The 26,057-nt window shown below is 37.8% G+C and overlaps 1 protein-coding gene across 1 annotated transcript in view; it reads left to right on the top strand.

The window, feature by feature from the left end:
* LOC145674446 (ribosomal RNA small subunit methyltransferase NEP1-like) overlaps positions 1-26,057 on the top strand; it is a 104,136-nt gene that overhangs the window by 13,625 nt on the left and 64,454 nt on the right. The window contains exon 3 of the mRNA XM_081744511.1: positions 7,265-7,355. Coding sequence (XP_081600637.1) covers positions 7,265-7,355 — 91 coding nt within the window. The remainder of the gene's footprint in view (positions 1-7,264; positions 7,356-26,057) is intronic.

Below are 26,057 nucleotides of genomic sequence, written 5' to 3'. Positions count from 1 at the left end.
TAAAAAAATCTCTATAGCTTACATTTTTTTCCCTTAATTTAGAAGTCAAACACAGGGCGGAGTACGTGGTTCTTCGACAGCGGGAGGAAAACGGAAGAAACAGACTGAATTTCATGTGAAAATAAAAAATATTGATTCTAATGTATTTCCATTAAAACGGCGTAATTAAACAAGGCTATCAGGAGTCCAAAAACAAATGTTTCATTGCAAACAGTATAATTATTTTATGCTGCTCAACGTTACTTAAATTTCCACCACTAGTAAACAAATGCGAGAAAGGAACAAGACTTATTAAATTTTAATATCTCTAGAAAAGACTTATAAACTTAATTCTCATAAACAATAAAATATTTGCCAGCTCAAATATAATAGTAATTCGATGATATTAATAATTTATTATTTGTTCTCAGCCAAATTCCGTTATTACAATATATTTTTTATCATACAAATATCCTTAATTGCTAAAAATTAATTGACTTATGTAATTATAAAAGTATGTCAGTAAATATGTTTTTTTTTAAACATATTAATTCATTAAATATCATCCTGAAATGTAATTTTAATTTATAAACGAAGAAGCTTGAAAGTAAATAATTTCGGCAAAAAAATGGACGATATCATTGTTTCTCTAATTAATTCTTCCTTAAGTATTTTAAACTCATGTTCAATCCCTAATTTCTCGCATTACACTTCCTCCCAGACATCTCTACCCTAATATCTTCATGAGTTGCGATTTCGTTGAATTATTCCCAAACCAACATATCTATGATAACCTATATCACTGTAATAAAAAATATTATCCTATCCTAACCATATATAAAACTACATGAACTAACATGAAATAACGGGTGGTTCTGGTTGACGTGAAAAGTTGAAATTTGGCGTGATTATAACCTTCCAGGACTAATTTACAGGAAAATTGCCAAAAGTGAATATTTTTAGTTTCTAAGGGGTCTAAATTAGGGATGAAAAGATCCCCGTGTTATTTAAATGGGCGTTTTCTGGTGATACAAAATCTTATCTTATAGATAGTTGAAATACGAAAATAAACGTGAAATTTGGTAAAAATTGTGGTTGAAGAGATGTGAGGCTGTAGGGCGAGTAAACGCGGGGATTTGGGGCGAAGCTCCCAGCTAGCAAAAGGCTAGTCTAACTGTAAAGCCAAAGCTTATTATTTGTAACGGTAACGCTTTCTCCCTAACAGAACCCACAGTTAAGAGAGTTAACGTCTTTAAATTTTTCAGTCCAGTAAAATAATTCTACTTACAGATTTCTGTAATTCCTGGCTTTCTTTAGGCTTCTAAGCTTTCGACTCTCCCTTGGAATCTTGGTCCAAGATGAGAACACAGACCTCAAGAGGGAGAGAGTGGATGGCTGTTTTGGGAAGCGGACTGGGTGACATAGTGGTTAATGCATACACATCAGCACGGTATGACGGAGGTCCAGGGTTCGAGTTCCGATCCAATCAGTTACTTTTTCACTCTTTGTGTGTTAGAGAATTCACACCTATAGAGGATGTGGTGTATAAAAAGGCGGTTCTTTCCTTTTTCCATTTTGTATATGTGGAGGTGGTTAAGGAATTCTCAGTGGTCTAGGCAAGCAAAGAGGGGTTAATGTTCCGCAGAGTTCCAGGCAAGCTAGGCGGGCCGGAAAACCACAGAACTCCAGGCAAGCTAAGAGAGAAAATTTGTCCAGCCGAAAATGATGTCGATAGAGACGTTACATAATGTTCATACCTTCTTCTGGTCAGCGGGGACGTTGGTGTTCCTCGTCTGTCACTTGAACAGATAATGACAAGGGTGCCCCAATATATCCTATAGTTTTACCTATTATGATCCCACAGTGAGATTGATAAGATTCTACTGTTAGTAGGTACATACGACCGTTATTCGTCACGATAACTCTTGAACTAAAGCGAATTCTTGAATTGTGTTTTTCGCAGTGGGTAGCTGGAGCGATTATGTCACCCGGGTTTGTTAGTGGAATTAATCCGTTAACATCTTCACGGGTAACAGAAACTTTAACGATGGCTAATTGTATCCCATTTCTACTATTGAAACAAAGGTGCTAGAAGTTACATATCGCGCCTTTAAATGCCAGTAAGCATCCTCTATCTAACGGTTAAGATCTATCGGACGAAATTGAAACTTCACATGATCTTTGTAACTGTGTACCAGAGTTTAATTTATTTCTTCAACAAATTTCCTGATACAGCGTGCGAGTCCAATTTATCTTGGAATGCGGTAACTGTCAAAATGATTGAAGCGTCGTTAACGAAGTCCGACCAACCTTTTTATTTGTCGCAGGACAATCTTACAACCTGTAGTACTTGTTGGTTAGTTAGTTAGTTGGTTTAGAGTTTAGCGTCCCTTTCAACACCGAGGCTATGCGAGACTTGGACTTGCAGCTGAATATGGAATCCGAATCACAAAGTTCTCACCGGGTATCGAACCCGAGTCTTCCGCACAGAAAACGCATACACTAACAATATAGTTACGGGAGAGCCCTAGTAGTACTTGTGAATCATTTCCAGAGGAATAAGGGAGTACTATTCGTGTAGTACAACACTCAGGTGCAGAAGCGATGACAGTGGAAGAGAAAATCTGCGCCAAACTCGCTTATATTTAAAACAAGCTGAAATACCCATTCTTCGCATGGGTCAGATAAAATATCTATATAAACAAACCGAAAAACGAGGGAAAAATTATCGGTCATTCTCCACTACTTTTACATATTCCGGTAAACGTCCCCTGAGACCTTCTAGACCGAATTTTGAAGAAAGAAAAAAAAAAAAACGCCTGTGGCTCCCAGTCGATGAGGCTGTATTTGAAAGTCAACGCCTGTGGAAGTATGACCATTCATCTCAGCGACCGCGAAATCTATCAATTTGACACTAATTATATCGGTAATTTTCTATTACTTTTACATGTCGCGGTAAACGCCTTCCCCCCTTCCCGTGACCCCCTGGTTCGAATTTTGACAAAAACGTTTCGCCTTGGTCTGGGACCTGGACCAAGGTACCCGTGACCAAAATTTGGTAACTCTCGGTCCACTCGTCTGGTCCCCAAGCGCACACAGACAGACACACAAACAAACTCTTTATTTTGTTTTATTAGAGTAACCCCAGATGTTCAGTAGTGTTCATGTCTAGACCTTGAACAGGCTAGGTAATATGTTGAATTTCATCCTCTTGTTTTTCAAACCACACTTGAACAGGTCTTCTCTCCTGTGGGTATTAGCGCATTGTTGTTTGTGACTACTCAAACTGTCCACTTAATTACTGACAGTAATTCGTCCTGTGAAGGTTACAGTAGGACGAACTGAATACCACGTAACTCACACCAATACAGAGGCGCGCTATGTTTAACGGTGGGAAGTAGACCGTCCGAACCATAGGCCTCTTTAGGTCCCCGCCAAACATAAACCCGACCTATTGTCGGAAACAAGGGGAAATATGATTTATCAGCCTGTATTACTTTCTTCCAATTACTAGCGGTCAGTGTTTTATATTCTGGACATATATTGTTTTCGCAACCCAACAGCAGATGTTGAGGTGATTGTATATTCTGATTTTTAACATTTTTAAATTAGCCTCTTCCCGAATGTATTGGCTCAAATTCTTATGTATTAGAACTATAGAAAATAGTGTTCAAATATTGTTTAAATCCATCAACATCTTGCGGTCGCTCACTTGCCTTCAAAATTAATGAAAGTTTGAAACAAAATTTACAAATAAAGTTAGATCACAATTCAGGGTTAAAAAGCTATACAATGCTTTTTTCCTTTATTGAATACAAGTTTAAAAAATTATTTTAGACCATTAATAATATTTATAAGCAGATTTTTTATTCACAAAAGTTAGTGTTTGTGTGAAGAGTCGTAAGACCAAGCTCATGTTGAACAATTGAACATCTCAGTTTTCACTCATTCTTAGCTGAAGGTACTTTGGAATCTGATTTATGAGTAGGTGGAGCGTCGTAGGTGGAGCGAGTTACAACGAGCGCCTGAATTTCTTAGACTTGACAGCCATTGCGTGAGCAGAATACCTTGACCGATGTGAGCAATTCTTTTTTGAAAACCATTATCGGTTTGAGTAGAGCTATTACAGTTAAATAGTGACAAGTAAGATAAAAAATTATCGTAAAAATGTGGATTTTCCCAAATTTCGGCAAATTTTAGAGCACATGCGTGACCGAAAGATATAAACCGATTTTATTTCTTTTTCTTCCTTTTTTTCTTTTTTAAACTCCTTTTTTAGTCTTCTCAATTCGCAACTTTTCCGTGGTATTACGACTTGGAAAAAAAATTGAAATTTTTCGGCCCACCCCATTGTTTGATTACGTTCTGCCATGAGTTATGCATGTCGTCATCACTGTGGACATTGTTAATCTTCATACTGTTAGTCTGGAATACACTTGCTTTAATTAAACTCACCTACAATTTACCTCTGAAAATCAGTTAGGTTCTTCCATTTTGCACCAGCACTGTGTGTTGTGTTACATACCCGAATCCACACCTAGTCGCCTCGGATACTACTTACTACAGGATGGCCCACATAAGTAGCCTCACTGAGTAATACCAAAGATGAACAAATAATTGTGTTTTATGCTGCCTGGCGCCGGTGTGCCGTCCAGTTAGCAGTTATTTAGCCGGAATTCCCTTCTTGTTCAGTTTTGTTATACAAGTCGCGTCGAAAAGGTTTCCCGTGCAGCAGCAAATTGTGATAGTGGAAGAATATGCGCGGGCTGGGTCAATTAAGACCACACAAGAGGCTTTCACTGCCAGGCACACAGGAACTTAAACCACTTGCGAAATGCTATATTCAGAACCTGGTGTAGAAATGGCGTCAAATCGGGTCTGTAGCTAATGTGAGTAGGCAGCAACCAAATGTTGTCTCTGAACAGCGGAGGTCGTGATACTGAGCAGCAGATAACACGAAACGTGCAAAAATCTACTCGGAAATTATTCCAACAGGTCGACGTGTCATGCACAACGTGTTAGCAGGTGCTGAAGTTTCTGAAACTGACACTATACTGAGTAACATGTGTCCAGGAAGTGAAGAAACCGGACACACATAAAACAGTTGCGTAGTGTAATTTGTTACTGACAGTGATTACGGACGGACGTTTGGACCCTCTGCTGTATTATATGTCCGACGAAGTGATTCCATTTGTTGGGCTACGTGAATGCGCAAAATATGCGACACTGATATGCTGATAACCCACACATCCTGCACGAAATATCCCTCCATGACCTAAATATTAGTGTTTGGTGTGCAGTTTCAGGGACACCTATAGTGGGTCCATTGTTCTCTGAATCAACAATGAACGTGAAGTTTATCGTAGCTTCTTGCAACAGTTTTGTGACAGACAAAAAATCTTACTTCCAAAACAAGAAAGATCGTACTTCCATTCATGCCACACTGGGATTTTATTTGATTTTCAATTAACGTCCCTGGAGCCGCGGTGGCTCAGTGGTAGAGCGTTCACCTCTGGTGCGTGAGGTCCCTGGTTCAATCCCAGCTCTCGCCAAGTGAACTTTATGGTGGACAAACGCCGTGTCATCATTACCGTCTTCTTTAGCCTAACCAGCAGGGTTGGCTGGTTTAAACCATGGTCTAAACCTTGCTTTAAACCAGCTGTTTAAAAAAAAAAAAAAAAAAAAAAAAAAAAAAAAAAAAAAAAAACTGGTTTAAACAACAACAACAACAAAAAAAAAAAAAAAAGAAACAAAGAAGAAAGAAAAACGAAAAATTCTTTAAATCGTGTGAACGTAATGGTGACGTTTCCACATATCAAACCATCCGCATTACGTTTATCTACTTTTCATCTTTTAATCAAGGGGTCCCGTGTTCAATTCTCGGTCGAACCACATCCCATCTTTCAAGTGTGAACCAAGTAACGGTTCGAGGTGTCCCTTTAAGCGAAAGTCTTCTCCGTGATAACCTTGGTATTTCATAAGAATGTTAAGCCTAAACATACGAAATGAAACCAAATTATATATTTCTGCTTAAATGAATGCCTGTTTTATAAAGAAGCCAAGCTTGCCTCTTATTGATAGAAATTGACAAAATTTATCAACTGCCTACGTAGCTTCCAACATCAACTTGAATATGACTTTGTTTTAATTTTATTGAATTATATCTACATATCAAATTTGTAATTTAATACCTCAGTTTTAGCGTAGTGATTATGATACGTTGACCTTAAAATTTTACATACACATACATTTAAAGTAATAACAGGATTTTCCCAATGGCTAAGGTGGGAGTTTCCCGATTTATATATAATTCTACTTGTGTAACTGTTTATCTTTTTGTCCTTTTGAAATGACTCTTGACAATTATATTAAGAAGTACGCCTATGTAAAGATCAGTACAACGTATTTTTATCAGGAGTCCTTCGTAAGTGAGTCGGCAATCGCATTTGTGACCAATTAGTCCGGATTCGTGTCCAAATGGACAATTTCTCTTCGATGTAAGTCGAGAAGCGGTTTGGATTCCGCTTTAAGCTTATGTGACCCCTTCCAGCATAACCTTGTTGTTGCATAATAACACTAAGGCGAAACAAACTAATTTCTGTCCATATCTAATATAAATACATAGAGTAAATTATTTAAACCAAAAGAACCGGGTTTAAACAAAAAAAACGTTTTTTTGTTTTTTTTTTTCAATAAAAACCATGGTTTTTGCCAACCCTGCTGAAAAAACCAAAATGGTTTTTGCCAACCCTGCTAACGAGCATAACCGTGGGACGTAAAACTTAAAGGTTTCATTTCATTTTTAATTACCGTCCCTTTCAGCAGCGAGGCTATATGAGACGTGGGCCTGCAACTTAAGATGGAAACCGAACCACGTGTGCTCCCGCCCGAAATAGAACCCGGGTCTCCCACGTCAAAACCCGCTTCGAACGAATCCCTTTTGTAGGTCCATGAACTATTTACATTGATATTTAATTTAATGTAAATAGTTCATGATTAGAACTGGAAATGGAACCCTAGTTTCCTTCGTCAAGGACGACAACGAGACTTTAGAAAGATTTATATGTGAACATATCTTGATATCTGGCGATGTTTCGTACAATTTTGTAAATTTTTATCAAGTTGTAAAGGTTAAAGTAAAAATAGGCTTATGGAAAACGCTCTCTGTTTTACTTGAAGGTTAAACAAAAGTTTGGAAAATAACATGTAGTTTTATGTTGTTATACTGTATCATTTTTCAGTGAAGAAATGTATTGACGAAGTTCTACGGTAATTCCTCTTCTAGGTTTACATCCACACAGCGAAAAATGTCTTAATTGAAGTTCATCCCCAGACGAGGATTCCCCGAACTTACAAACGGTTTGCTGCGCTTATGGGTAAGTGCATTTTATTTAAATTGTAGTGTCAGAATCCCCACTATTGCTGTTTTGTTACAATTTTTTGCCTTTGTATACAGTGTAAATGTGCCAGTGATCATCCATTTAAGGGTGAATTTTATTTTGTATAATTGTCTTCATAGTGCGTAACTACAAGGAATGAAAGAGCCGCGGTGGCTTAGTGGTAGAGTGTTCACCTCTGGTGTTTAGGGTTCCTGGTTCAATCACAGCTCGTGTCAAGTGAACTTTGTGGTGGACAAACACCGTGTTCGTGGGTTTTCTAGGGGTTCTCCCACTTTCTTTATTCTACTATTTCATTTATTATTTCATCATCATTGTCTCTTTTAGCCTAACCGCCATAATCGTGGGACGTGAAACTCAAAGATTTCATTTCATTTCCCTAGAAGGAATAAGGATTCAAGGGGACATTTATAACACGTTTAGCTATAAGATTAAATTAATAATTCACTCTTAAAGAATTTTTCGTCATTACATGTTTAAGAAAAAATCTAATATTCAACTTGCCTTGTCATGTCCAGCACATTTAACAATAACATCTTCAATAGCATCATATAATCATCCATTAAATAAAGCTAAAAGTATTAAGAGAGGTTTCAGTTTCCTATGAGCTGAAGTGTAACTCTTTATAATCTTTTAGCAAAACAAACACTTTACACACCTGCATGGCAACAAACACCGTGTGCGTGCCTGCATGGCAACAAACACCGTGTGCGTGGGTTTTCTCGGGGTTCTCCCGTTTCCTCCCACTTTCTTCATTCCACCATTTCATTCATTACTCATCATCACCGTCTCCTTTAGCCTAACCGGCATAACCGTGGGACGTAAAACTCAAAGATTTCGTTTCATTTTCTTACACCTGCATGGCAGGCCCCATTTGCAAAATTTCTTCCATCAGATTGTATATCAGAGCAGAACTGCTGAGGCTGATTATATTAGCTCTGTTTTGGATTTTTGTTCGCGATTCGTATCCTAAGAAGCTATGATTTGTATACGGACGTATAGGACACTATGTCACATATATCTAAGTTTACAGGAGAGCAATTTTATTGTGTTCTTTACCTCTATACGTTAATGGACTTAGTTGTTGTTTCCCTCGTCTAACTTCCTTACTAATTAGGTGTAGGACGTAGTGTTGTATACCTTTCGGTACCAAAAAAGGAAACATAGGTGTATAAAAACACCTGTTTCAACAGTGCTTTAAAGCTATTTGTAGTATATTGGGTTTAAGTGTGCACCACTCTCTCTCTTTTTTTTTTTTTTGTTTGTTTTTTTTTGTTTGTTTTTTTTTTTAATTAATATCTTCAAAAATACCGGAGCTACAGCGTTTACCGCAAACCTTTGTAAAGTTCAAAATATACTTACGCATGTATACAAAATGGTCGCCCATGAAAGGGAGAGAGAGAGAGAAAAATAAACATTTAAGAAATGAATAGATGCTTGTTTTCTCCTCTCTAAATATAGTACAACTTTGTGCAATAATAAAGAAACAAACTGTCAGCAACTGTGATTGGCTGATTTGATACGGATTTACTCAGTACTTAGCGAACGCGCGTTTACTGTCATTTGTTTGGTATAAGTACTTGAGTCTCATTCCATCATCAGGGTCCCAATCCAAGTACAGATAACAGCTCCGATAAAGCTTTGCAAGTGAAAAGTTATTAGCAAGGCGTATGCTTTGGTGGCCGTCTTGGATATGGCCTCTATCTTGGTTTTTCACCTTGTAGGCATGAAATCATCTCATTCCATCATCAGGGTCACGATTCCATATACAAATAAGCCGCAAACTATTCCGGTAAAACTTTGGAAGCGAAATGTAAGTCAGCCTCTGCACTAAGTCAAATATAAAACATACAGAAAATTCGTATAGCATTGGGGTGGCTAAGTATCTCCATTCATTGACAGGGGTGGGGAATCCGTAGGATAAATTACAGACTCTGGCATCTGTTCTTTCAGTGTTTTTAGTGTTGCAAATGTAAATGTACATATGTTACTTCAAGGAAGCTGCAAAGCTGTTTCCTTTACATAATGATATTAGAGAGATTTTTCAGCCGTTTGAGCAAAAGGATCCCGAAATGGGAATGGACAATGAGCTACTCAGCAGAAAGTAGAGAAAATGTAGTCATGCACTGAAAAAGTACACTAAATAAATTGTAAGCTCTTTCGTTAATTACTTCATCAAATAAGGAGGGAGAAGAGAAGAATAAATACTAAGTAGCAGGGAAACCGCTTTAAAGCTCCCAGGTGAGCGGCGCAATCTTGAAATTCAGAGTCATGTGATCGTGTAGCCAGACTGGAGGTAGAGTTCAATTGCAGAAGATAAAAGTAATGGGACGTGTTACTCGGTAAGAGTGCAGAAGAGGGAAGGAAGAATTCATGAACAGAAGAATATAGATTAATGGAGAAAGTAAGAATTAAATAATAATAATAATAATAATAAGTTATGAAAATATAATGCTGAGGTAAAAGTTTGGACCCAAGAGGGAAAAGTGATGTGGATTAGCGGAAACTTCATAACGAGGAACTGCATAATTTATACCGTTTTCTTAACATTATTTGGGTCATTAATTCTAGGATGCTCAGGTAGACAGATCATGTAGCCAGAATAGAGGAAAGTATAAATGCTTTCAAAATTTTAACTGGAAACCTAATTGAAAAAAGACGATTAGGAAGACCTAGGCGTAGATGGGAGGACAATATTAAGATGGAACATACAGAAATGGGAAGGCAAAATAGAAACTGGATATACTTGGCTAAGGGGAGAAGTCACTGGAGAGTTTTTGTGAATGCGGCATTGAACCTTCGGGTTCCATAAACCATAGAATTTGCTAGTTAATAAATGTCAGTACTTCTGAACGCTGCAACCCATCGGAGTATAGTGTTTCGATCTGGGACTGTACTTCGACGTTCGACGTTAAACTTACGACGGAAAAGACGGTGAACTTTGACTACAGAATCATTGTTTCCAAAGAACTACTCGACCGCGAATACACGATGATTTACGCTCCAAAGCGACTGAAAGTCCATTGTCTGAGCTGTCTGCCAAAGGTCGCTCAAAATCAATACCCCTGCTCGTCGCCGAGTATTAGCGGTTTAAAAAAACATGTTTCCTCTGCTCCTTCCTGTACTATAGACAGGGATGAATTCAGGGGGTAGCCCGGGGGGGGAATCTCTCCCCCGAAGAAAATTCATTCCCCCCCCTTAGAAACTCTCAAAATTTCAATCACAAAATGTAGAAATTACTTCACCGAAACTCCCCTGCCCCCGAGGAGTTCATATTTCCCCCCCCCCCCCCGCATGAAAATGTCTGAATTCAACACTGATTATAGACGACTAAGAACAAGGGAGCTGTTTGCTTTTAGGACAGTAATATGTTTTTCCATCTTTCTGAGTGATGTTAAAGAGTCTGGGGAATTGTTTTAAAAACACTTTAAAGAGACCAGCTAAAACTAGCCTAAACTCCAAATACTTCTATATACAGGATTCTTTACAAATCTGAAAATAATGGTAGACAAAATGCTATTAAAAATTCAGGGAAAATTGTACTTAACCTGAAAATCAGGGAAAATTGTGACTTTTGTTTAGGAAATGAAATTTCTTTCTCCCCGTTTTGCTTATGCAGGGTGTTTTGAAAAGACACCGACAACGTTTGGGACGTGATTCCTGATGCCAGGATAAGACAAAAAGTATAGACCAGCCTGGGTGCAGAACATGACAAAATGAACTTTAAAGATCCACCGCTCTAGTACAATGGGACCTACGGTAATCGGGTCAAGATTTCACTTAGGAACAAGCATGTGCTCTTTACAAATATCCATGTTTCAGAATCCTGCAGTACTCACATAACAATTTTTATAGATGGTGTTTGGCTAGAGGCATAGAACTTGAAGTACTCACCAACTCCCTCTATAAAAATTGTTGCGGAAGTACGTCAGGATTATGAAACATGAATATTTGGATAGCGCACATGTTAGTTCCTAAGCGAAGTCTTGACCCGACTGCGATAGGTCTCATAGTATTGGAGCTGTGGACCTTTTAAGTTGATTTTTTCATGCTTTCGGCGGCCTATATCTCCGAAATGACGGATTTCTGCACCCAGGTTGGTCTATACTTTTCGTCTTATCTTGGTGTCAGGAATCAAGTGATGAGCACAAGAGTCTTGGTCTTGCAGTTTGTGCAAGAGTCTTGTATGCAAGACCAAGACCAAGACGAATCTCTCAAACACGACTCAGCTGATTTTGTTGATATTTCATAAATAAGCATTCCGTTAATATCTTGACGGTATGGCATAACTCGCTTGTCTCTTTTAAAAAAATCGCAAGGGGTAGTTTACTTTAAGGGTGACTTTTTCGGGTGATTTTCTCAGAAACGAATCGGGCGATTTTGTTAACACTATAAATAAACATTTCATTAATATCCTGACAATATGGCATAACTCATTTGTCATGAAGAAATCACTTGGAATAGTTTACTCTTGGGGATATTTTCGGGCGATTTTCTTGAAACCATCTTAGTCAATTTTGTTCACCTTTCTTAAATATATGTTTTTATTAATAACTTCGCAATATGCATGATAAGTAATTTCTCATGAAAGAACCAAGAAGGAGTAATTTACTTTTAAAGGCGAGTTCCTTTTCGGACATTTCTTCGAAAATGACTCAGATGATTTTCTACATATTTCATAAATACCTATCATGCTGCGTAAATTATTTGCTATGAAAATATCCACGAAAGGTATTTACTTTTAAGAAGAAGTTTTCTTCGGACGAAGTTTCCCGAAAATACCTTATAATTTTATTCGTATTTCACTAATACATGTTTCAGTTATAACTGTTGCATAACGTGATTTAGTTTAAGAAATTGGAACATGAAAGTTTAGTGCGGTGGCCTGTACCTTTTTATTTTATATGCCTTTTCACTAGTGTAAATGAAAAATGAAATCTTTGAGTTTAACGTTCCACGTTTATGCTTTTTAGGCTAAGGCAGACAGTGATTAAAGCAAGTAAATGATGATGAAAGACTTGGTGAGGGTGGGAGGAAACGGGAATATCCCGAGAAAAACCACGGGTACGGTGTTGTCCACCACAAATTTCATTGGCCGGGATCGAACCAGGGACTCTGCACACCAGAGGAAAGCACTCTACCACTGAGCCACTTTGCACCTCTTTTCACTAGTGTATATTCAGTTTTAGCTGTTCTACATGAATTGACGTTTCCTGGAAGACAGCACTTCGAGGGAACAAGTGGGCCGAAGGAAGTCCGAGCACTTGATGTTCTATGGTCAGTGCTTCTTGTTGCCAAGATTTGTTTCATAGATGAAAGCAAGAAGTGGTCGCTTATATGAGAAAATTCAGTTGATTTTTGTCATCATCTGGCTATCGGGATGAGGGGTAATCGTTGAATAGGGGTTTAAATACGTTAACCTTGCCAGATTTCAGAGCTTTTCCTGGAAAAAATAGTTATGAAGAGTATTTTTACTGAGAGAAGTTTCACCATAACTGGTGGTCGGAAAAGTATTGGGGGTCGTCCAACTGAAGCTAACAAGATTCTACAAAAAAACAAATTGGTCCATTTTTTTTTTACCACCCTGTACTCTGAAACTACAGGGGATACATGGCTACAATTTGGTGCATGATCATCTCTCATAGAGCCTTACATGTGCACCAAGTTTCATCGAAATCTGGAACCATAAGGTTTTGGGCTTGCTTGATTTCAAATGGAATGACCCCTAGAAGAATAGAATGGGTAATGATTCAAATCAAAAGTTCTAAATCATATTCTCAGAAATAGCGATACGAGTAGGAACGCGAGAGCATTTTCAAGCGGTGGTTGCGATCGCTAACAACTAACTACAGAAAAGCTTCGCGTGCCGTAAACGCAATGCGGCGACAGTCACAAAACTGAGCTTTATTGTTTTGTAATACACGCAGGGTTCGTTACCAGTCATGCTGATGTCTCGTAGCGTCTTCAAATCCCTTCTACATGATTCATTTTATATAGGCTATATGTTCGCAATTCCCCAAAACAATAGAAATATGTATTTATTTATAAAAAAGAAAAGAATTGAATGAAATTATTTGTTTAAAAGATTAAACAAACGTTACGTAACGAAGACGCAAATCCCATCCTTCCTCTTGTTACACTTCGTAACGCAAAGTGGAACCCGTCCAGGTGTCTCTCCAGACATGTTACGCGAAAGTAATTGTAGAATCCAGGCCCATTCTTGGCCAAGGTTGATATTTGGCACACTTATGCCGGACATATGTAGCTTCCTTAGTACCCAATTTCGAGGAAATTAAATGGGCACTTTCTGAGATATCACTGATCTAAACTTTTTCCGGGAAGTCCCGGAAAATATTTGATTTTCAAATAAATGTTCCTGACATATCTTGTAGCCTATTCTTTCCTCTTCAAAATGGTACATTTATTTTTTTCTCTAGCTCATTTCATTATTTACGGGAGAAATAACAATTGAAGCTAATAAGATTCTACAAAAAACATCAAATTTGTCCATTTTTTACCACCATGTACTCTGAAACTATAGGGGGTACTGGCCTACAATTTGATGCATGATCATCTCTCATAAGGGCCTACATGTACACTCATGTCCAAAATTATTGTCGCATGTCTGTAAATATGTTGTCGTAAGAACATAATTTGATAACGAATTCGCCTGGTATTTCTTATAATGTTAGTATGTGTATAACCAGCAAAGACATGTATGTGGCAAATTTCATTTCAAAAGAGTAGTAAATAAGAACAATAAAACGAAAATAAATCTTTCTTATCCATGTAGCAACATTTTGTTTCACTCATTCTAATTTTCGTATTTATAATTCTTTTCCTACGAAATGTACCACAAATATACATTTCCCGATTATACACATAGTATCGGTATTAAAAGTACCCTGCAAAAACATTATTAAATTATATTCTTACAAGAAGACAGCTATAGATATGCGACAATCATTTTGGACATGAGTGTAGTACATCAAGTTTCAATCAATTCTAAGACGACGAGGTTTTTTCTCCCTGAAAATTTAGTTGATTTCACATGGAATGGCTCTCTAAGGAGTTTCACATGTGAGACAGAAGAATCTCTTTTCAGTAAAATAATAATAATTTCCGCGACGGAATGATCCACGATTTGCAGAGCAAAATAAGAAATTAAAACCCGAATTCGTCAGATAGTTATCTCGTACTGATTTTGCTTTTTGGATTTGAATTTGCGTCGAGAAATCGAGTTTATTAGCATTCGGACACTAATTTAGGACAAGAAGAATTTGAAAAGGGGTAAACAGAAGTCCAAAGTCCAAAGAAGATGTTCGAAATCTTGTTCACAATCGAGATGTCCTTGCTCATTCTCGTGTGCAGCCGCATCGAATCGACGAGAAAGAGAACTTGTTTACATCGTGGACAGTGGCGAACTTCAAATACAGGAAGCATCCTGGATCCCGGAAGAAGAGATCAATGTTTAGATCCTGTTCCACCTGCATCTTCCAACAGTACCTCCTTCTTGTCAGTCGTCGGTTACCTAAAACGATGAGTGCAATCTCTTTGGAAAACGATTGTATGTAATTTTGAAGAATTAAGACTGGTTAAAATATTATTAGAGTTCGTTTGTTTTATCTTGGCACGCTTCCCACCAATGCACTTGGTTGGCCTTTAAAGTATTTTTTGCTAGCACTCACGTGAACGTTATCTTTTTGGTTTCGTTGTGTAGGTGTCGTTAGTTGTCAGCCAGCCCATCAAATGAGGTCATTGCTGTTTGGCGGGTATTTGAAGTGCTTAGTTGCCACGCGTTAACAAGTGTGTTACAGTGATTTGTAAGTAGTGTGGCGTTTTGCTTTGCTTCCTAGCATATTGTAACTCTCAACCGTGGCAACAACGTTTTGCAGACGGATCTATCTTTTAGGCGGGAAGCGTGCCAAGTAAACACAACCGTACTTTATGGTACTACCATTTTCTAATACTTTGATTTGATTTGATTATGAAAAACACTTCAAAAATATTCAGGATGCAAGTATTTTGTAGTAAAAATTTCTGCCATTAAAATTAGTTTTTTTTTTTTTTTTTTGTAATAAAATAAGCAAAATTGGTGAATAAAACAAAAATGAAACAGAGTTACGTGACAAAGGGGGGAAGGGGTTCGGCCTTTCGTTACGAAGTGCGACAAGAGGGGTTGGAAGGAGGTGAAAATTGGTCAAAAATAGCGTTACGTAATATGTGAAGGGCCTCTTGAACATTTTGCGCGCTATCTAACTTTAGTGTCCCAAATCTCAAGGTGCATGAGCCGCAGTGGGTCGGATGTAACATCATTAGATAACTGACAGTTGAAACTAGTAGGTGTCCAAAAGAGGTTGGAATTCTTATAAACAGACATAAGGTGTTGGACCGTGAAGATGAATTGATTTTCAGGTCCAAGGTTCTCCTCGCAGTGAGCGTAAATCACAGCATAAGTGGATGATATTTTTTGCAAATTCGAACAAGATAGGCATGCAAACAGTCATGACATCGCTAGTCATTATCACTAACCAGTGTTACAGCTTCCTCGTTGCTAAGTGGTTAGTAGAGATGGGCACGAGTTGAGCTAAAACTCGACTCGAGTTCCGAGCCGAGTCATTGTTTTTGAGGTCGAGTTTCGAATTGAGTCGAGTTTGATAAATTGCTCTCTCATTCAGCTTATTTTAACTCGTTTTGAAACTATGGTCTGATTAGGCTGGGAAGCAAGTCATGAGAAATAAGCAGTAATGTGGAATACTTTGAGTGTTGCTCACGAGAGGGGACGTTGCTCGCAATTCTTCTCGATTACGAGATGACAATAGATTTTTATAACGAAACAGCCTCAAATATCGTGAGCACCAATGTAAATATATACTGTACTTCTTACCATCAAAGCTTTCATGATTTTTTCTTCAAGGTAGCATCACTTAATAAATAATAATAATAATAATAATAGTGATTTATTGTCAGTGGTGATTTCAGATGGATGGACATTATACTCAAGTGGTAAGAGTTGGATTCATGTCCACGTGGTCCCGGCTTCGATTCCCGGCCGGTGCTTCCCCAATTTTCGGTTTTCACCCAGCGTCGTGAGCAGGCCATATTTAAGTAAGTGCTATTCTGTGCTCGAGCACAGGGCGACACAATTTAGGGGGCGGCAAAATTTTGGAACTCTTTATAAGGTTTCACAATAAAGTGATATTTAAAACTAGCAACCCATAGTTCCGCGTAAGCACGAGAAAATATGTTAATGTGTTTAATATGCTCTAGTAGTAGTAGTTACTAATTAAGCTACCTTATTTGATTATTTTTAAAAAGTACATGTGGACTTTGTGGTGGACAAACACCATGCTCTGTGTTTTCTCGGGGCTCTCCCGTTTCCTCCCACTTTTTAAATTCCACCATTTCACTCATCTCTCATCATCACCGTCTCCTTTAGCCTAACCGGCATAACCGTGGGACGTAAAACTTAAAGATTTCATTTCATTTTGTTTTTAAAAGGTCATCCTCTCCCACCCCCAACCCAAGGGGCAAAGATGAACTTAAACTGATAACGTTAAACTCAACGACCTCGAAAACTATGAATTCAAACACTAATATCTGTCGTTTTCGATTACTTTTTAAATCTCGCCCCCCTCCCTGAGGAATGGACTATGACCTTGAAGCTGGATTGGATTAAAACTGCCACTATTTATCTCAGTGACCCCAAAAACTATGAATTCCATTCTAATATTGGTTATTTTCGGGGAAAGGGCGGCAAATTTTGTACGGAGGGTGGCAAATTATTTAGAGCACAGGGGCGCACAATATATAAATACAGGCCTGGCTCGTGAGAGAAATTGAGAAGTCACGTGAATAAAAGGCGTCACGGCCATTTGGTCTAGAAAGCTCTTGATACACCGGTTAACGATAGAGCGACGCCGCGCACTGACCACACATTTGACGCTAGGCTGAACGTAGTTCCACCAATCGCTAATAGATGGCGTGGAGCGGCTCAGGCCCACAAATCGGGCTGTTACGCCAAGTTGTTTGGTTTGGTGATTTCAGAAAATTGTCCCCCAAGTCTTAATACACAAAGGGTTAAGAGTCTTCATCCCGGCGAAATTAAAATACCGCTAATTTTACAGTAATTATGTGATATCTTCCAATAGATAAAAGATAATTGAAATATGGAACAAGAGCGCCCTAGACAATATTATTTTGCGTGAGGTACCGTTATCACAAATCGCCTAGTGGCTTTCCGTTTTCAGCTGTTTAGAAACGCGAAAATAAATGCCGATTTTCAAAATGGCTCGAAATCGAAAGCAGATAAGTGAGTCGTTATAACGGTTTCTCAGGTAAAATTATATTGTCTAGGGCGCTCTTGTTCCACATTTCGATTATCTTTTATCTATTTGAAGATATCACATAATTACTGTAAAATTAGCGGTATTTTAATTTCGCCGGGATGAAGACTCTTAAGAGTAGAATTACAAAAATGCTGGTAATTCATGTTAAGCACGATCGGAAATATGTCGAAATTGGAATGTTCCTCCGAGTCACCCCTGAAGTCATCATTGATTGAGAATTTTCAATGTTCAAAATTAGTTGTCCCGGCTTCACTCACTCACAGTTCATTAAAAGTTTAAACTGTGCTCCACAGATGGCAGCACAAACACACCTGTGATAATTCAGAAAGGTGACATGCGTTTTCTTGTCTGCGTAAATATTTATTCACGAATTTACTTTAGATTCTTATTTACAGTTAGCTGGTACGTCTAAACTAGGTAGTCTTCTTAGCATTCCTACATGTATGAAACACGAAAATAAAAGTACACTATCGTAAAATGACAGATCGGAGATATTAGCTCCCGTTACCAAGAAGAATACTTACAGTCTATGCACTAACTAAACTTAAAACACTTTTTTGAGAAGCAAAACAGGGTAATTTATGCCCTTGCTTCACTCAGACGGTAATTATCAAAATCCTACGATAATTTTGAGCTCCCGTTGATAGGAAATAATAATTATAAAGCGTACGATAATTTTAGGATTGGATAGAATATACATCTCCCACAGGCATTTTATTTATTTATTTATTTTTGTGCATAAAGAAAAAAAGCTGTTTGTGCGAAGATAGACAGGAACACACACACAAAAAGAAGACTGTAAAACCAAAGAGCAAACAAAATGACACTCAGCGGACAAACCTTAGGACAGGAAGATGACCATAAAATCGCAGTGAAACTCGATTCTCTTTCTGGTAGGCGTGGGGACCAAGTGTAGCATTGTTCTTCCCTGTCTGTACCTCGACACAAGAAACAGAGAGCAGGGTTTCTGGCAAATCCAACAGAATAGCGGTACATCAAACATCGGGAATTGACGATCCTAACTACTTTTACACTTTTCCCTCCCATTATACAGCTTTACAAGTCATATGTACAGAGTAGAGAAGAAAGAAAAAAGTACACACACACATATATATATACTTTGTGTACGCACGAGAAATACAGTAATTTATTCTGATATTTGATAATTCTTAGTTATTGTGACGATAAATTTATTTCTGTAGTCTGGCAACGCTGGCTTCACTGCTACGCTGGCTTTAAAATATTTTTTTTCTGCTTTCTTAGTTGAACGTTGCACAGTTTTACCCAGTGAAACCATACTTAGCGTTTGCTGAAATTTAGCATAATTTCATTCCTTTTTCTGGAGAAAAAGAAACAACATAAATTTTGATGTTTCACCCATCGTCAGCAACTTTTTTACAATAGTGAGAGTTGGAGTAATAAAACCATTCCGTGTTTAAGCTGTCTTGCTGAATTCACAGAAATGTTCAAAAGTAAATTCGAGAAGTAAAAATGGCCCTCAAATCTCCAGCAGTTGAAAAAATATTCTCCGCTACCATTAAGAAACTCTTTTAAACCTCTTTCTCTCTCAGAATTCATAGACTGTGGACACAGGACCCACAGCTTCTGTACCAACATCTCAAAGCAGTCCGCAAACCACCACTAATATTTATATATGGCGTCCATACAATTTCGTTAAAACTCTCTCATACACACTTACAGAACCTGCTGAAGTTCAGCATAACAAGGAACGCATGAAGTTCCAGCTCCGAAGCAATGAAGATTTCAATAAAAACAAAGTGTACTGCGAACAAACAAACACAGAATTTGCCACCAGCATATCGAAAGACGCAAGACCTTTAAAAGTGGTTATACGGAAACTACCAATAACTACATATAGTAAAGAATTGCAGGAGGAACTCACAAAGCTAGGTTTCAAACTACTTAGTGTCGCTCAAATGTCTCATCGTGGAGTACAAGGATTAGCCCAGTCGAATTAGGAGATTCTCGTATATAGTGCTCGTGGACATAATTAATAATGAATTTTTCTCTTCATAGGATTGTTGTAGTAGTTGTCCTAATTACTACACTAAAAATCTTGACTGATCCGCCTTGTGCTAACTCCGCCATCTTGGAAAATGGCAGACGATCATAGATCTTCATTCGGTCTTCGGCAAATTTCTCGAAAACGGTTAATTTTAGAAAGAAAATGAACTAGACCAATTTGAAAGAACAGATTTCCTATTAGATAGAGCTTTTATATTTCTTGCAAAAGTAAGAATTCTCTTAAAATATGGCCACTTTTCGGATCAAAATATATATTTGGTAAAAAAAAAAAATGTCACTTTTGCAGGATTATTGAAATGTTTTGGGGATTAATTCATCATTATTCAACTCTTCAACTAAGGTGCATATTTTTTTAGAGACCCAAAGGATCATCGCAGACCATGGTGAGGTCAAAATCTACATTATCATTAAAAACCGTTGAGTCTACTCAAAGTGTACCAATAAAGAATTTTCACAAGGATATAGACGAGGGCTTACGAGCAATGATCGTGCAAGATATACACGCTTTTCATCCAACTCACACAAGCTACATGTAACCAAACCATGCAACCGAATGTTATCCCTGTTTTCTAACCCCCACACCAGAGCCACTTCGATCAGTTTTATTTCAAAAATGTTAAAAACTATGAAATAATGAAAATATTAAAAGAAATAAAAACAAATGCTTGTGTAGTAGATAAGATCCCCATTAAATTAATAAAACTTATAGCTGACATCATCGTCCCTATCATTACACATATTATTTATCAATCACTCACTATCGGATACTTCCCTTCATCGTGGAAGTATGCGATAATTTTGCCAATACCCAAGAAACCAAATGCTTGCAAACTTAAGGACTAAGGCCCATAAGTATACTTCCAGCGTTATCAAAGGTCCTGGAGAAAGTTGTACATAAACAAACATCAGCTTTCTTGACCTTATATGATGTACTCGATTCCTATCAATCAGGCTTTCATCCCAAACATAGCACCTCTACCGCTCTTTTGAAGACCACAGACGATATTAAGCACACGATGGATAAAGGGAAAGCCACTATATTAACATTAATTGACGCATGTCGCGCCTTTGACTCTCTGCATATTGATACCTTATTGGCTAAAACTGCACTCTTACAACTTTGCACCAATTACAATCCAGTGGTTTTCCTCCTTCCAAGGCCGCCAGTAGCGCATTACTTGCGAAAATGCTTCATCGTCCTAGATTAAATTAACATCAGGGGTACCTCAAGGTTCCATTTTAGGACCACTACTCTTTAGTCTTTATATTAACAACACTTTCTTAGTCCTTCTTACATGTAACTATCACCTTTACGCAGACGACCTGCAAGTTTATTTGCATTTTAAACATTCTTCTGTCCATATTGCAGTGGAAGCAATGAATAAAGACTTACAGGCTTTAGCAGAATGGACTAACAAACGTTATCTGCAGATTAAACCTGCAAAAAAGGCCATCATTCTTTCAGAAAATAAAAGCCGCTCTACAGAACTGGATGTATCAACCCTTCCTCCCATCATGCTTAACGTCACGCAAATAGATTACGCTAATCAGGTGAGAAATTTAGGTATTACAATGGATAATAACCTGACGTGGAACGAACATGTAATTAATACAACCAAGAAAGTTTACTGTACATTGAATTCTCTTGAAAAAAAACTAAAACACTTTTTCAGTTAAGTTGGTTCAGGCGCTCCTGCTTCCTATATTTGACTTGTGACGTAGTATATAATGGCCTATCCACTACTCTTTCTGCTAAATCGGAACGTATGTACAACACATGCATTCGATTTATCTTTAACCTCCGTCGCTACGACCATATTTACCCCGGTATTGAATGGGCTTGGCTGGCTACCGTTCCATCTTCGCAGGAATCATCAGATTTTTGTAAAACTGTTCAGAATCGTTACAAACAGAATCGTTACCTCTCCATATTTAAACAATAATTATCAATTCATTGCCGTCACGGCCACGTCACTAGAGTAGGTAATTCTTTGCTACTTCGTAAGCATTGCACAGAGACGTGGCAAATCATTCGTGCCTACTAGTGTCCGTCTCTGAAATAGTTTACCCCTCAGTCTGAGGAACTCACAATCAAACTCAAAATTTGCCCTAGAAACTGAAAACTCGTTAAAGCAAAACCTATCCACTTAACATACCTATTCTCTGAAAAACATAGCACAAAAACTTTTGTAAGATTCTTTGCACTATCATATTTATATAGTTTTGTATTGTATTAGTTATTCTTATATTGTGTTCTTACTAAACATATGTATGTTTTTTTTTTTTTTTTTTGGTTTATGTATATGCATGTGTAATGCGAATCAATGTATCGTGTTCAACGAACTTAAAAAGTTCGATACTGAATTCTCTATGTCTGTCTGTCCGTCTGTTATTTGCGATTCTTTCAATTTTGAACCTGCATTCGATAGAGCATCAAAAAACTATCAGGAAAAGTGATTAAATTTTTCGCGTCACTCTTACCGTTCCCGAAATATTGGCCAAAAAGTGAGATTTAAGAAGCCATATCTCGGGAACTGTAAGTCATAGAGAAATAATGTTGATGTTGATCAATATCTAAAAGGATGGTAAATATTTTGGTACCAAATAGTAACCCAGTGGCCAGTTGGATAGTGGCTATCAATTAATATCGATACGAAAATGTGTAACATTCTATTAGGGATTGATTAACAGCAATATCATCTCATTATGACTTACCGTTCTCGTGATATTGGCCAAAAAATAGTTCCGATTTCGGGAGATTCAAGGAGCCATATATCGGGAACTGTAAGTCACAGAGAGATCGTATTGGTGTTGAGCAATACCTAACAGGATGGTAAACATTTTGGTACCAAATAGTAACCAGTGGCCACTGATCAACTCGCTACTGGCCAAATGGCCACCCTTCCCCAGATATTGGCCAAAAACTTCGAATTTCGGGAGATTTAAGGAGCTATTTCTCGGAAATTGTAAGTCATAGGGAAATGATATTTTGCAAATTTTTGCGAGAAACAGAACAAGGTGCAGATAAAAAGATATAAAAGGCAATAAATAAATAATCCGATGACTAGTGACGCACATTGAATATAAGTGGCTAAATACTCCCGGGCTGCCATCTTTAGATAACGGAACATATACCTTATGAAGTTACCGAAGTCCAATTTCTACCATTTGTGTATATGCCAGCAAGCAATTGCGACACCACAAACAGTATTCTTCACTACACTTCCAAAATGTTCCAAGAAACAAAGCAAAAACTGTTGTGACGTTCGATCAGCCACTTAACGCAAAAGCATGCCATATCGTAGATTCTCTTCAGATTTATCTAACTTCACGATATGACTTGGATGTTACCATATGTTAATGTCTTTCATATGCGGCATCGGACACACCATGTCAGGCAGCGGTTTGAAGGATTATGGGTCACTGTTTATGTTACAAATTCAATTGATAAAATGATGTCTGGTCACCACTACGCAAATTCTTTTCGAGCTCATTTGTTAACACAAAGAGCATTGGCACATATTTTGCTGAATAGCATAGACATTCTCAATGAGAGGAAAGTAGAAATATCAAACATTGCCAAAGAAGCTATCAATGGATTAGGTACTTACGTATCCATTAGTGGCTCTGCAGTAGTTAAGAATCTTCTAACAAATTTCAAGATTGCCTTACGTCCACAGCTGAAAAATTACCAACTGAAAACTTTGCATACTATACTTCCATATAATGACTATTTTAAAGAACTTCATAAAGGCAGAAAGGAGCGATTTGATATGTGTGAAACAAATGATGCCGTTCCTGTACGCTGCTGGCCACTTAGCATATGTCAAATCTTGTCAAGTGTACTTTCAACATATGAGCATTTCTTCATACCAAGTTAACCGAAGTGGAGATGGAAGTATTCCTGAGAAGTTTTGCAGTTAGAAGGACAGACAAACTGTGGACTGGTCTATAGACCGATATGACTATTGAACAGACACTTATGAGAACCATGAAAACTGTTGGAGTTTTCAGTCGAGGAAGTGAAGTGTCAGAAGGTGTTGTGCCAAAGTGGATACAAGACGCGCCAGTATCATCTGAGACGGCTGAAAGCTTCGAGGAATTTTGCAATGTAAGGCCGATCACAGTGAGCCAACATGTTGATATCGGAAAAACAAGAATGGGAAAGCTCGATCAAGATACGAAGATATTTGTGAGTTAGCTTGAAATACACTGTCCATTTGCAAGGAATTATTATCCTTATCGACAGTGTCAGTGTAGATGGTACCTTCGGCAGTGGGTACCTTCGTAAAGCCAGGAAGAGGAAAGGTACCCACTAAAACGTACTCTGCCATTCAACTGAAGGAGAAGCATCCTAACCTCAAAGAACACTTCCTCTTCGCTCATGCTGTAAATGGTTCTGATTCTGACACGACTTCAGCCTTCTTTCACAAAGGAAAGACCAAGACCATTGCACTACTTAACAAGTGAGAAGACATTCGAGATGCTGTAAGTATCTTCAATAATTCTGATACTACCAAGAAAATGAGATTTTTGAATAGGAGAAATGTTCGTCCTTGGATTATACGGAGCTGACAAATCAGATAAATGTCTTGATGACTACAGGTCTAAATGTTTTAACAGAGAAATTGCAAAAAGGAAAATCGAAGCGAAAAAAATGAAATGAAATGAAATCTTTAAGTATTAAGTCCCACGTTATGCCGGTTAGGCTAAAGGAGACGGTGATGATGAGAGATGAGTAAAATGGTGGAATGAAGAAAGTGGGAGGAAACGGGAGAACCCCGAGAAAACCCACGAGTACGGTGTTTGTCCACCACAAAGTCCACACGGCGCGAGCGGGGATCGAACCAGGGACCCCAAGCACCGGAGGTGAACGCTCTACCACTGAGCCACCGCGCCCCCGAAAATCGAAGCGAAGTTGCGTAGTCTTCCTCCGACTTCAGATGCAGCCTTCATGCACATGTTGAGGATTTTCCATCAAGTGCAGTTATGGAGAGGAAAACAACTTGATCTCCAAAAATGGGGATGGAAAGCTTATGGAATCATTCTTCTACCTATTTCAATGACTCAAGCACCGGCACCTGACGAATTAATGAAACTAATTTCATGACCCTGCATACAAAACTATGAAGGTTGTTGTTTATGCTAAAAAGCAAGTATGATATGCACTGATCTTTGCGCTTACTGCAGTGGCATGGGATGTAGTAATCAACCTGCAATAGAAATAATGGATGATGAGAATGAAGATGAAAATTAAAATGATGATTACATTCGTAGATTAGGCACCATGTAAAATAATAATAATAATAATAATAATAATAATAATAATAATAATAATAAATAAAAATAAAGCCAATTGTCCTTTTCTCCCAATATGGGCAAGGTGATGTGGAAATAGGCCTTACAAACATAAGTAATATCTGCTCGTGCGATTTATAAATCACGAAACGTGAATATATCTTTATTAGCAAAGGTGATTTGACTAGATAAGGAAGGGAGCATTTCTCTGAGCTCAAATACTCAAGAAATATTCTACAATTCATCCTTTATAATAAAAAATCAATTAGAGTTGAATAATAGTCAATTATCCTATGAAAATACAATATTCCAGTAACAGAGACAATTTTCGGCTGATTCGTAATTTCAGGACAGGAAAACTGACCACAATTTCTGAAGAGCCATGAGTATTGAAGAAAAATGTGAAAGTTCTGTTCAAGTACCGATAATTAATAGAATATTTTAACTCTTCCGAAATGGACCAGTTAATTTTCTTTCTAAAGTTAGCCATTTTAGAGAAATTAGCCAAAAACTGAATGAAGGTGCCTGATCATCCGCCGTTTTTCCAAGATGGCAGCCTCAGGACAAGTTGGATCATTCAGGACTTTTAGTATGTTGATGAGGACCACAATTACAACAATCTTGTGAAGAGAAAATTTCATTACTTACGAGCAAGGAAGAAAATCACAAATATATCTCAAGGGGTGTCGATGAGCTGACCACACATCACCTCACCAAAAAGTGCCGTGTAGATGGTGATAGAATGCCTACCTTTTGAGAGAAATGTAGAAGCTCTAATAGGAAACTTTCTACTCTTTCAAATTGGTCTATTCATTTCCTTTCTAAAATTAACCGTTTTTGAGAAATTAGCCGAAAACTGAATGAAGATTTGTGATCGTCCGCCATTTTCCACTTAAGTGGCACTTTGCACTTTACCGATATACCCTCCCTCCGGATCATCCGGATTTGGATACAGTTGTAGCATTTTCATCATCCATCGTTCATTGTA

Source organism: Thermobia domestica, chromosome 17 (genome assembly GCF_964235325.1).
Source record: "Thermobia domestica chromosome 17, izTheDome1.hap1.1, whole genome shotgun sequence".
Taxonomy (NCBI): Eukaryota; Metazoa; Arthropoda; class Insecta; order Zygentoma; family Lepismatidae; genus Thermobia; species Thermobia domestica.
This window is presented reverse-complemented; position numbering and strand designations above follow the sequence as displayed.